General features: G+C 38.9%; 1 protein-coding gene across 1 annotated transcript in view; it reads left to right on the forward strand.

The window, feature by feature from the left end:
- DCAF13 (DDB1 and CUL4 associated factor 13) overlaps positions 1-5,574 on the forward strand; it is a 33,408-nt gene extending 27,834 nt beyond the window's left edge. Inside the window, exons 10-11 of the mRNA XM_063450286.1 lie at positions 3,878-4,041; positions 5,154-5,574. Of these exons, the coding sequence (XP_063306356.1) occupies positions 3,878-4,041; positions 5,154-5,241 (252 nt within the window). The 3' untranslated portion in view covers positions 5,242-5,574. The remainder of the gene's footprint in view (positions 1-3,877; positions 4,042-5,153) is intronic.
- Positions 5,575-13,694: the final 8,120 nt, after the last annotated feature.

Consider the following 13,694-nt stretch of genomic DNA (forward strand, 5'->3'; position numbering starts at 1 on the left):
GTACCTACTGTCCCCCCCCGGCCCCCACCCCTGAGCGGCGGGTGGGGGCCCCTACAATTATCAATAAGGGGGGGACCTACTGTCCCCCCCGGCCCCCACCCCTGTGCGGCGGGTGGGGGCCCTAAAATGATCAATGAAGGGGGGGACCTACTGTCCCCCCCCCGGCCCCCACCCCTGAGCGGCGGGTGGGGGCCCTACAATTATCAATAAGGGGGGACCTACTGTCCCCCCCGGCCCCCACCCCTGTGCGGCGGGTGGGGGCCCTAAAATGATCAATGAGGGGGGGACCTACTGTCCCCCCCCCGGCCCCCACCCCTGAGCGGCGGGTGGGGGCCCTACAATTATCAATAAGGGGGGGACCTACTGTCCCCCCCGGCCCCCACCCCTGTGCGGCGGGTGGGGGCCCTAAAATTATCAATGAGGGGGGGGGACTTACTGTCCCCCCCCCGGCCCCCACCCCTGAGCGGCGGGTGGGGGCCCTAAAATTATCAATAAAAGGGGGGGGGCCTACTGTCCCCCCCGGCCCCCACCCCTGAGCGGTGGGTGGGGGCCCTAAATACAAAGGGGGGGGGACCCTAGTTAACCCTCCCCCCCCCCCAAAAAAAATTATCTCCCTACCTACCCCCCTCACCCTAAAAATAATGAGGGGGGACCATTAACTAAAAACCTGTAAAAAAAGAAAAAATGAGAAAATCAACTTACCATTCGATGTTTTCTTTCTTCTAAAATCTTCTTTCTTCAGCCCCAAAAAAGGCCAAATAAAAATCCATAATAACCGACGCAATTAAAAAAAAAAAAAAAAAAAAAAACGAGCGCAAAAAAAAATAATCCATCTTCACCCATGGAGGGCTCCGCGCAGACTGAGCTCCGCAGGGCGGGGGAAGGCTTATAAAGCCTTGCCCCGCCCTGCAATTATGCTAAGAACACTCTGATTGGTGGGTTTAAGCCAATCAGAGTGCTCTTTGTCATTTTACAAGCGTGGGAAAGTTCTTTGGAATTTTCCCACGCTTGTAAAATGACACAGAGCACTGTGATTGGATGGATTTCAAGCCATCCAATCACAGTGCTCTGTGTCATTTTACAAGCGTGGGAAAGTTCTTTGGAATTTTCCCACGCTTGTAAAATGACACAGAGCACTGTGATTGGATGGATTTCAAGCCATCCAATCACAGTGCTCTTTGTCATTTTACAGGGGTGGGGGCCGGGGGGGGGACAGTAGCCCCCCCCCCCCTTATTGTGAATTTTAGGGCCCCCACCCGCCGCACAGGGGTGGGGGCCGGGGGGGGACAGTAGGTCCCCTCCCTATTGTGAATTTTAGGGCCCCCACCCGCCGCACAGGGGTGGGGGCCGGGGGGGGCAGTATGTCCCCCCCTTATTTTTTATTTTAAGGCCCCCATGGCTGCAGAAGATTTTTCTTGGCTTACACAGCCAAACCATTTTCTTAAATTGCTATAGTCTATTGTTGACACGCTTAAAATAATTAGATAAATAAGTGTCTAGTAGTGCAAGCTTTATTGCAAACCGCATAACATTCTAAGATTGCATTGCAGTGGGCCAAGCAAGCCCAGTTTGTCGGTCGACAAAAGTGTTTAGGTTGTACTAAATCAGCAACAGCACTTTGCTCGTCTTCAATTAAATTAAAGAAAATCATTGCTTTTAATTAGAATAAAAGCCTTCTAACCTGGGAGATGTTGACAGTTTGCTGCACAATGAGAATCCGTGGGATTTATTTAGGCTGGCTCGGGAAAATGATCATGATTATATGACAGGGCAAAAACATTTAGATGTTAATGGGCGCCGGATTTGCTTAGTGATTGAAGTGTGGACATTGCAGGGGTGATTTAAACAGGTTGTAAATGATTTCACTCATGACTCAAGGTTTTTAAGAGAAGCGTTCTCTAGAGCAACTCTCGTCAATACAGGTGATGACTCAAGACCTTGTGCCGTAGTACCAAAGTCTGTATCAGTGATTTGGAGCATAGATGTTTGTGGACTACATTTCTTATGTATATTAATTCATGTTTATATGATCTAAAATCACGTGCAGACCACCAAATCTTGCAGGAAGTTGGTTTATTGACCTATAACGCATCCTTTCTACCCTTTTGGATATTTTATCAAGACATATTGCAAAAGGTCCCAACACATTGCTGTTTTCATCGTCCAAATATACAGAATGATTTAACCCCAAAGCCCAGTATCCAGCACCCGATCTCTCTGCCCCATGTCCTTTCGCTGCTCAGAGTCTTTAAAAAGAAAGGCCAGGGGCACTGCTGATTAGCTGAGATCATTAGCTGATGCTCTAAGCCAAACAGTGGCTCCCCATTCACAAATACCGGAGGAAAAAATATATGTGGGATCTAGGTTGAGGTGCCAAATTGCTTTATAGAAGGGTGTGGATTTCTACAATTAATTGTATTTTTCACACTTCACAAATTTGTGTTAAATGTAGGGATACGTAAAAATCCTGTGAGTTTTTCTTCTGATAATTTGTATATAGATACATTAATATGCAGACTGGCAATGCAGTAGACTTGTCAGAATGCTGATATCTAAACTGACACCTAAATAAAATGACACCTACAGTTGAGCCAATTGGATGTATTTGTACCAGTTAGGAGAGCCAATCACAGAGCTTGTTTGTAGCAAGATAATTGCAAAGACGAAGTCACAGGAATGTCGACTAGCGGCCTGTATTTACCTACTGTTTGTTAGTGGGTACGGCGTACATGTTGAAGATTCCCTGCCCACTGCGCTAGGTAGAAAACAAACGGCTACACGCTAGTGCGGAATGTTGTGTGGTAGCTTGTTTGTGATTAATGTTTAATGTTACCTGAAATACAATGTATTCTGATTGTTCTCATTATTGCCCTAATGGATGTAACTATGTAGTGGATTATCATTTACTTGATCTTAAACTAGACTAATTGCAGCATTCACCCAAGGGACAGCCTTCAGCAGCTCTTTCTTTAATGCAGAAAGTTTGTATCGCTCACAAATGTTTGTTGTAGATGGTAAAGTGTAATATTTTCATAATAATACATTGATGAACGCATAGTCATAAATAACGAGTGGTCAAGTTGTTGTTGTGTTTTTTTGTTTTTGGTGCTTATATTCCCACCAGCACTACTAAATATTCTGCATATGTTCTATATTGTTTATGGTTAAAGGACGATTATTGGTACATGCAGGATTTTTTTTAACTTTTGATTGTCGCTTGAAGATGGGTGTCACAAGTTACAATCCAGCATTGATATCCTATGAGTTATTTTTTTCATGATTTATTGGCCGCTATTGTGAGTTTTTTTTTTTCTTTTTTAACTCAATAACAATTCAAAGATGTAAAACTTCTTTTTTTTTTTTTTGCTGTATCAATTTTCAAAACTTAATCTGTCAAATTGACTTAAGATTTGTCATCAGTTACACAATATCGCGATTGATTCTCTGCAAACTCAAATTTTTTTGAGAAAGAAGTTATTCATTGAAAAGTGTCTTTGGTGGTTTAACAACTTATTTATTTTGGTGTTGAACACGATTAGTGCCCAATGGAACCAATACCATAGTTCATGACACTTCTTCATAACGATTGTAATCGCTAATGATTTGTGTATATTATAAGGTAATTTTTCAACAAATCTTTAATGGTAAAAATACAGGATATGTATTGCTGGTATATGCTGCATACATGTGCATGTATTATTCATCTAACCCAGGGGAATGTCTTTAACCCCTTAAGGACACACGACATGTGTGACATGTCATGATTCCCTTTTATTCCAGAAGTTTGGTCCTTAAAGGGGTTAAATGTGTTTACTTTTTATGTTTGTGATTTCTCTATCTTAGTGCCTCTTGTAAATCCTTTCTTCTTTCCTTTTAGTTGGCACCTAGAGAGAGAGCTGCTCTGAACTACAACCAGAAGCTAAAGGAGAAATTCCAGCATCATCCACAGATCAAGCGAATTGCGCGCCACCGGCATCTCCCAAAATCCATCTACAGCCAAATAAAGGAGCAACGCATTATGAAGGAAGCTCGCCGCAAGAAGTATGTATCCCATCGTTAATTAGTTCCACACATCCCAGCAGCCAGATTCATACAGGATGTATCACAGCACTATTGTGCATATAGAGTATTTAGTAAAGGAAGACAACTCTCTCTAAAAGAAAATGTTACCTGGGGTAGGAGCAGAGTGCAAGTGTCTTATCGTTTTTAATGTTAATCTATCAGATTTCCATGTTTCTAAAACTCTACCTTGTGATCACACGCCAAAGGATGGAAATCAAAGGGACAACCTAAAAGCTTGCTTTAACAAACCGAGCAGATTTCTATTGAAACTGGCACTTTTATAAACAAACCTTGTTACAACCCAGGCTCTCAGTCAGGCAACCGATCCTGTTTCTTCTTGGTTGATTAGCTCAGTGGGGCTAAACCCAAGAGGCAGGTAATTGCCAAGACTAAGCTTATTACAAGTCTGTGATTGGACCGCTCCAAAAAGAGGGGAAAGAAAGAGATGGCTATGTCTGGATAACAAAGATACATTTTGTAGATAACTCTTTAATTGCTTTGTGTATATTTTTAAACGTACCCAAAATATACTTACATTTGAAGATCCTGTATTTGTTGCAAAACTCCTTTTGATTTAACTCTTTTGTTGACTGCCTGGACTCTACTTGTTAATACCACTGATGAATCTATTCACTAAGATTTGTTGGCTGTGTCCCTGCAGCTATAGCTGAACTATATTTCCATGGACTGTCAAATAAGTGTAGGAAATGTACTTTAACAATACGTGGAGGACCACCCTGCACTAAACCCTTGGTCAGAGCCACCAGGTTAACCTCAGAAATTTAGACCTAGCCTTTTATGGTTTCCTGCCTTTAAGGTCTCATATGATTTTATTCTAATTATAAATTAACAATACTGTATACTTAAAAAAATTATAAAAAAATCTCTTTTGAGGTTTCCTTTAAACAGCGATCAGCTCAACGGTCTTAGCCTATCCCTCCCATACCATTCAAATGAACAAGACCACGTTATTTACATGGCATGTAAACGATCATCCTGTGAAATGCACAATTGCAGTTTTGGTGTTTTTAAATGTGCTGCATGCATACTATTTTCTTGCTTTACTGATTTAATGTTATGTTTTTTTTCAGGGATGTGAACCGTCGCAAACACAGCAAAGAAGGCTCCGTGCCATTAAGCTCAGAGAAAAAGAGGCACGTTGTAGCAGTTATGGAATAAGAAGCTACATGATGGACAACTTTTTTTTTTTTGGTGTTCCGACTGTCTTTGAGGTTTTGTATGATTCACCGAGATGGGAGTTACCTTCTGTCAGTAGTTGGAGGACTGCAGTCTTTGTTTTGTACATATGTTACAAAGAGAAAAATCAACCATTTACTGAACATATCTGGCATAGGATCTGTGTTGGGAAGCCAAGTGATAAAATGTAACTTTTTTCAGAGACTTCTTGGAAATTTTAGCTTTTATTTTATATCTTAAGGATTCGTGATTTATGAACAATCGAAAATATATTTCTATTTTGCAAATCCAAATAAAGGTTAACATTGTTATTTGTTATGCACAAAACGTAATTAGTTAAAAAAAAAAAAATTTAGTGTGTCATGAAAATTTGCCGATTATGTAATTGGCATTGAAATACGCATGTTGGTAATCACTTACGTGTATTTAATTACTAGTATGGAGTGAACACTCCATTTTATGAGAGATTGAAGGTCAGTGTCAGAGTCCATAAATGCGGGTGAAAATATTGAGCTGAGGTTGAGATAGGAAGAGAATAGTTTATAAAAAAAGGGGCGCCATAAGACAGTCATTGTGGTCGCATTTGATTAATTCCAAATTTCTATGGATCAGCCTTTTTTTAAATAAATGTTTAGACCAAGATCCACCCTTCTCCCTGTCTGCCTCTAGATTCCAACTTTATTTTTTTTCTTGAGGTTTATTTTACGCTTTGATATGTTCAAACTGTAGAACGAAGAGGCCTACTACATCAGAAGTTTTACAGCTGTTAACATGTCTTCAATTACTGATTTTGCTTTTAAGTAATTTCTATCACGGCTTAATTATTGTACTTTTTCTTTAAGATACGTTGTAGACCTACAAAGGTTAAGAATACAATCTATTAATATTCCATAATCTTTGTGAAATGAAAATTTGTACCTCATTCAGCAAAAATATTCTGGTTAAAATCTCCGTACAATCAGTTCTATTCATGAAGTTTCCCACAGCTGAGCTACTGCCAAGGTCCTTGTATATTGTGCGTGGGATATGGTCTATTTAAAACTTTCTAATGTAGAAAAACAATATTTTGGATTAAGCTTTTTATGAATTAATATCCAGACTTCACTACTTAATGCCATAATATAGAGCAAGCAAGGACAACGATATACAGTGGCATTTCTGTGACTGCTTACGTCCCAAATGCCTTACATTAAGCGGGACAGTCACTGATCACCCAATTCCAGGCTCCAGATGTCTACAGTAATGTGCATTATGTCACTGTTATGCCCCCGTGTCAGTCCATTTTCCTTGATACCCTGCCATTTATAAAGAAAGTAAGATACACCACCACCCACTAATTAAAAGATAGAAGTGCCTATAATTAAATTTTATTGCTCTATTGAAGAAGTATCCTAATAATTGTGTGTACGTCTGACATGCAGTATTCCTTGTTAATGGAATAATAAAATGCTGTGTTTATGGACATTGATATGTCATGACAGAGCAGCTGCTGTGAACAAATCTCTTCCATGTTTGCCTTCCACGCCATCAGCTGTCTCAATTAGGGAGGTTTATACTTTTGTTTTTTTAAAGGTCCGACATATTCCGTTGCCATGTTTATTAAAAGGGTGGCATCCAATCAAGTCTATTTTTCTATAAAATCACTGTAAAGAAATTATTGCACATCTATGTAATCTATATAGCGTGCTTGCAAATTTGCAGTTACATGTGAAAGTGTAAAATGTGTCGGCCCTGACACGCTCATATTCTTTATTTAAAAAAAAAAAAAAAAAAGGGACCCTTAGTGTTAACCCCTTCCGAGCAGTTTTTAATAAAAAAAAATATAGTAGCTCACATGCCATTTATTTAAAGTGAGGCATGCATAGCTAACATATATATAACAACAAGAACATTTGTGTGTAGATGGATTTACAAACATAAAAATATAAACGTGAATTTACGCAATTTGTTTTTCACTTATTCGTTCAGCAAAAATGCAATTTTTTTCCTACATGCAGTAGTTGTGACAAAAAATAGACAAAGAAAAATTGTTATAGACCTTGCCTATAGGTATTTACAAGGACATTGAAGGGATTATTAGCTGTACATCTAACTAAAATTTGCAACAGAATGTAAAAATGGCTGCATTTGACCATAATGTCCACATATGTATCAAATATTCCTAAAATAAAGGTTTTTAAGACTGCTAAAGCAATCTTTATCAAGCTCTGGGCTGCTAATGTACTCTGATTTCAATGTCTGCATTACATTCCCCCCACACAGTCTGAAGGTATTATATTTCCCATTGAAACATCCTGTACAGTTTGAAAGCAGTTGGAGCTTACATTCTCAGACAACTTTAGTCATATAAGTAACGAGGTGCTTCCAGCAGTGAAATACATTCCTCTACTGGCTGATATTTATAAGTAGAGTATAAATGAAGGTGAGTGATACTTTACGGACTAGATATCCTGAAAATAATGTTTATACTCTATTGAAGGAGTTAGGCCTTAATATGAAGCTTTTTATGGCCCCTCAAATAAAGAAAGTCTAAAATATATTAAAATTAAACATAGCACATTACAGACAAACGGCAGTGCTAGCAGACCCCAAATTATGTAACTGTTCATTATGGCAGGGATTAAGGGTTTAATTAAAATAAAAAGTAATTTAAAAATTTTTTTTTGACATATTAACAGCTTGGAATGGACTCCTTAACAGGATAAATATATTTGAGGCCAAAGACTTCCTTGTGGAAGGAAACACTTGTGGTCACTGAAGTCTTGGTCACATTTGAGTCCACCAGAAAGAATGCAGAAATATTTGAATGTGTCTTAAGTCAAGGTGGTAGCTCAATCTAATGGCAGCTAGGCATCACAGCTTCCATAACAGTTTTTTTTTGCTTTTAGGACATGTAACACCCTTAAACTTAAAATATAAACTGGACAAATGAGCGGCAGCCCTGAAGAGCTACACAAACATACCTATCAATACCAACAATAAGGGAAAACGTATACCTTATATGGCTGTCAATGAAAATCCATTAGAGGCCATGGCATTTGTTATATGCCAAGAAGTGGTCTACTTACCATTAAAGAACTCCAAAGTTTGTCTGCAAGATTGTTCTTAGTTTAGTATGCTCTCTGATATTGTTGACCTGGATTGCGTGTGGGTATTTTTCCTCTTCTCTCTTAAAATGACAGTCACAGAGTGGCTGACTAATGCAGTTGGGATGATATAAAGGTAAAGAAATATTTTTTTTTAGAGATTGTACTGTGTCTAATGCATGAGTTCAGAACCTTCAATGGATACCATAGTGCTAAGAATACAAAGGTGTATCCTTAGCACTATATCTCCATCATGGCTCATCAATGAGCTGAAGTAGTCTAGTTGCCTATAATGTCCCTTTAACTATGCTCTATGCACCTTACAATCTGATTATTCAATGTTTCATTAAAAGATTTGAATTCTACAACTATCATACTGCTTTAAAGGTAGTTCATGTAAAATTGTTTTTTGTGTGGATTATATATTGATATATATTTATTTTTTCTTTATTTTTGTTGTGCATGACAAAGAGCATATTGGCAGTCATGACATTGCTTATTAACATGAAAAAAAGGATCAACATATCAGCATAAACATGACGGGTGACCTGCACATTTTTTGTTAGGTAGTAAAATCATGAGTAGAAGAACACTTATTTATCTCTAGAAATAGCTTAGAACTGTAGAGAAATGCTAGTTACATAAAATAGAGCCACTGGGTCTTGATATTCACAACAATTAGGGGACTGTGATAGATTTACCAACTGCAGGAACATTGCAAAAGTGGTGTGGATATGCAGCGTCCACCATCAGGATGGCGCTAAATCAAAACAGGATGGAAAAATTACGCAAGGTATGGTGCAGATATCATGACAATACATTGAAAACACATATTCGTCCATAAAACCACCTTTTCTGAAATTCAAGTTGTCTGCCACTTGACCGTAGAAGGCACAGCTCGAGCTATGACATACACAAAACCATATAGTGTAGACATCTGCATATTAAAAAAGATTCACACATAAACCACTCTGCCAAACATAAGACCAAGAAATCTTTCTTATGCTCTGCAAGTTTGTATGCTCATAGTGCCTCCTTTCTACAGTCCCTTAGAATACAAAATTAAAAAATAAGAAAAGCGAAAACACCAAACATATATACATGTGAGATTTTTATTCCAACAGTGGACTCATCAATGTTTCGACCTGTGAAGGTCTTTGTCAAACTTGGGTTTCACCATAACACGTACAGCTTCAAAAGGCAGAGTGCTTAATTGAGATTGCATACCCCTCTGTAGGGAGGAGTTAAAAATCAGTGTAATTAACCCATTATACACAAAGTGTACATACTTACAAAGTGGCAAAGTTTACAAAGTATACTTACAGATGTATGAAAAGAGTACATTTTAAAATAATACATGTAAGATGCATGTCAGTAGTTCAGAAAATCAGAGCTTAGCAAAGGAAAGTATTCCCAGTCATTAGATAACACAATTTAAAAAATTACATATATCATACAAATTTCAAAAATTCAGTATATGACTGTAATATTTAAAGAAAAAAGTACAGGAAGTTACAGCAATACAAGAAAACATAGATTACAATGAAAATATATATTTAATATTGGAAAAATATAGAAACAACTTTGACTTAATGCTGGTTCTGTAATTTTCCGACATTGAATATATATTTACATCATCTATGTTTTATATACAGGGAAAGAAAAAAGTATTTCATCCCCTGCTGATTTTGAACGTTTGATCAGTCTATAATTTTAATGGTAGGTGGTAACTGGCTAGGACACTCCAGGACCTTGAGCCACTCCTTTGTTATCTTGGCTGTGTGTTTTGGGTCATTGTCATGCTGGAATACGCATGCACGACCCATTTTCAATGCCCTGGCTGAGGGAAGGAGGTTCTCTCACCCAAGATTTGACGGTACATTGCTTCGTCCATCGTCCCTTTGATGCGGTGCAGTTGTCCTGTCCCGTTTGCAGAAAAACACCCCAAAGCATAATGTTTCCACCTCCATGTTTGACGGTGGGGATGGTGTTCTTGGGGTCATAGGCAGCATTCCTCCAAACACTGCGTGTTGAGTTGATGCCAAAGAGTTTGATTTTGGTCTCATCAGCTCACAACACTTTCACCCATTTCTCCTCTGAATTATTCAGATGTTCATTGGCAAACTTCAAACGGGCCTGTACATGTGCTTTCTTGAGCAGGGGGACCTTGCGGGCGCTGCAGGATTTCAGTCCTTCACGGCGTAGTGTGTTACCAATTGTTTTCTTGGTGACTATGGTCCCAGCTGCCTTGAGATCATTAACAAGATCCTCCAGTGTAATTCTAGGCTGATTCATCACAGTTCTCATGATCATTGAAACTCCACGAGGTGTGATCTTGCACAGTGCACCAGACCGAGGGAGACTGACAGTTATTTTGTGTTTCTTCCATTTGAGAATAATCACACAAACTGTTGTCACCTTCTCACCAAGCTGTTTGGTAATGGTCTTGTAGCCCATTCCAGCCTTGTGTAGGTCTACAATTTTGTCCCTGACATCCTTGGACAGCTCTTTGGTCTTGGCCATGGTGGAGAGTTTGGAATCTGAATGATTGATTGCTTCTGTGGACAGGTGTCTTTTATACAGGTAACGAGCTGGGATTAGGAGCACTCCCTTTAAGAGAGTGCTCCTAATCTCAGCTCATTACCTGTATAAAAGACACCTGGGAGCCATATTTTTTTCTGACTGTTAGGGGATCAAATACTTATTTCACTCATTGACATGCAAATCAATTTATAACTTTTTTTGACGTGATTTTCTGGATTTTTTTTTTTTATTTTTTGTTATTCTGTCTCTCACTGTTTAAATACACCTACCATTAAAATTATAGACTGATCATTTATTTGTCAGTGGGCAAACGTTCAAAATCAGCGGGGCTCAACTACTTTTCCCCCTCACTGTATATATATATATATATATTTATTTACTTTACTATACTATATATTTACTTTTTTTCTTGCAGATAATCATATTTCCGTTTATTATATATCATATTTTTGGCAATTATTTTGGTATTTTTCAAACTTACAAAATTCTTATCCAAAAGAATTGAATCGAGGCATTTGTGTGCAGATGTTTTGCAAAATCTTTGGTTTTATATTTCATACTTTCATAGCCAACATGACCAACATGTTTTCTATTCCAATTTTGATTTCCATAACTTCCAGCTCCCCATGCCTTGTTTTCAGCTTTAGTTGTCTATTTCATGTCTATTTTTTTATCAGATCCTTTGTCCATTTCATCTCCTACCTAACTTACTGCCAGCAGGCCATGGAATTTGCCCCCTTTTTGTGACAATCATCAGGTCTGGGTAGTTTAACTTCTGTGCTGTATAAGTGATTATTTGTGGCTCTTTCAGGATGCAGACGTGTCAATTCCTGATATCTGAACATGAAGGTTTAATCCAATGCTCCTAATGTGCACGCGCAGTATGTGCCACACAGGCATTAAAAATTTCCCACAGGCCACGTCACTTGACTGAGTTTTACTAGTCTGCGCCAAGGAAACAGGAGGAGAGCCACTAGAGGAGATTAAGTGGTATGGGTGCCTATAGTGTGCCTTTAAGGTAAGGTAAAAGGCAACATAGACTGATACTGAAGAAATCCGTTTACTCATGGTCTGCATAACAATAATTTGATAAAAATATTTTTCTGACTAACAGCTGGTTGGAGCAATAAAAAAATAAATAAATAAAACTCTCAAAAGGCTAACCAGACATGGTGGGGGATTACATTTACAGTAACTTGTTGTATCAGTCTGAATGGCCTCAGGCGGAGTAGCCCACCATGAAATCCCCCAGCTTCCTAGTACGCCATTTTGGACTTGATTGTATGTAGAACTATAATACTTCGGTCTCACTGCTGCATTGACTTAATAGCGCATAGTACTGAACACATTCCACTGGAATATTGCAGATGTTCTTTGATGAGGATAAACGGTATCTGCATGGGATCATTCAGGAACACATAGGATAGTCAAGACACAACGTCAGAACAGAGTAGTCCTTTATGTGACTTGCATTACCGCAAATTCCAGGAACCTTGGGTTCATGTTAGGTGCTACACCAAGAGAAGAATATATATTATTATACCATTGGTGGTATAACTTGTAAAATTGTAAAAAGTTTGAAGCAACATTAAGGTATAAGAGTCTTACAAGCTACTGCTGTCAGTGTTTTGTTAGAAATATTTTTATGTGATTATCCTAAAAGTGCACATTTGATTTTTAAGCTAAAGGTGACCAGGTGACCAGGTGAGCTGTGAAAGAATGTTCTGTTGTAATCAAAATTATTCAACCCCCATTGAAAATCAGATTTATTGTAAAAATGTACAGACTTTCAGCTGTTTGCAATGAACAAATCAAGAGCCAGAGGATGCAAAGCAACACGAGAGCATCACCAACCTTCCACCTGCTTAAGCCCTTAACGCCGTTACGGCATTCTATGCCGTCGCGGCTTTAAAGGGCTTTAAAGCCGTTGCGGCGGCATAGAACGCCGTAACGGCTTAAGCCCCCAGGACCTTGCTGGTACTTACCTCCGCCGCGATCCTCTTCTGGAGGGCTGCCTGACAGCCCAGGCAGCCCTCCTCCGGCAAGTGAGGCCCCCGGGGGCCATGTGATCGCTCTCAAAGAGTGCCTGTTGCCACCAAGGTGTTTTGCAGTCACTTGTTGGTGTTTCACAACCTGCCTTCTCAGAAATCTGATTGCAGCCATTGATAGCTTCCTTTTTATGCCCTGTCCGGGTAGTGTAATCAATGTTCCTTCAATTTTGAACTTGCAAACTATGCTTCTAACGGTGTCTATAGGACCATTCTGTGCCTTTGCTATCTTTTTCTACTGTGTTACTTGTTTGTGAAAAAATATGATCTCTTCTCTTAACTTTGTGGACCGATTTTTTGACTTAGCCATATTTCTAACATGCAGTAAAATGTGACACTGGACAAACCCATAGCCTGGACAGGTATTTCAAGTGTTCCAGCTCAAGCACACCTGGAGAAACTAAGGAAGCCCTGTTTTGCATATTTGTGCTGTTGTGAGGGATTCTATACATGGGTGTTAAATAATTTTGAGACTGGAGAAGTCATTCTAAGTTGAATTTTCAGTTTAATTAACCACTTGAAGCATTTGTTGTGTTGAGCTATTTCACTTGCTTTTGTTTGATTTGTTTACTGCAAACAGCTGAAAGTCTTTACATTTTGACAATAAATCTGATTTTCAATGGGGGTTGAATAATTTTGATTACAACTGTATCCGAACTTAAAATTAGAGATTGTAGGTCTCAATATGTAACAATGGAATACATCTGTTATTTATATTCCGTGAGATGTTTTTGGTGTGTTGAGATGAGAGAGTAAT

The sequence above is a fragment of the Pelobates fuscus genome, chromosome 4 (genome assembly GCF_036172605.1).
Source record: "Pelobates fuscus isolate aPelFus1 chromosome 4, aPelFus1.pri, whole genome shotgun sequence".
NCBI classification, from domain to species: domain Eukaryota; kingdom Metazoa; phylum Chordata; class Amphibia; order Anura; family Pelobatidae; genus Pelobates; species Pelobates fuscus.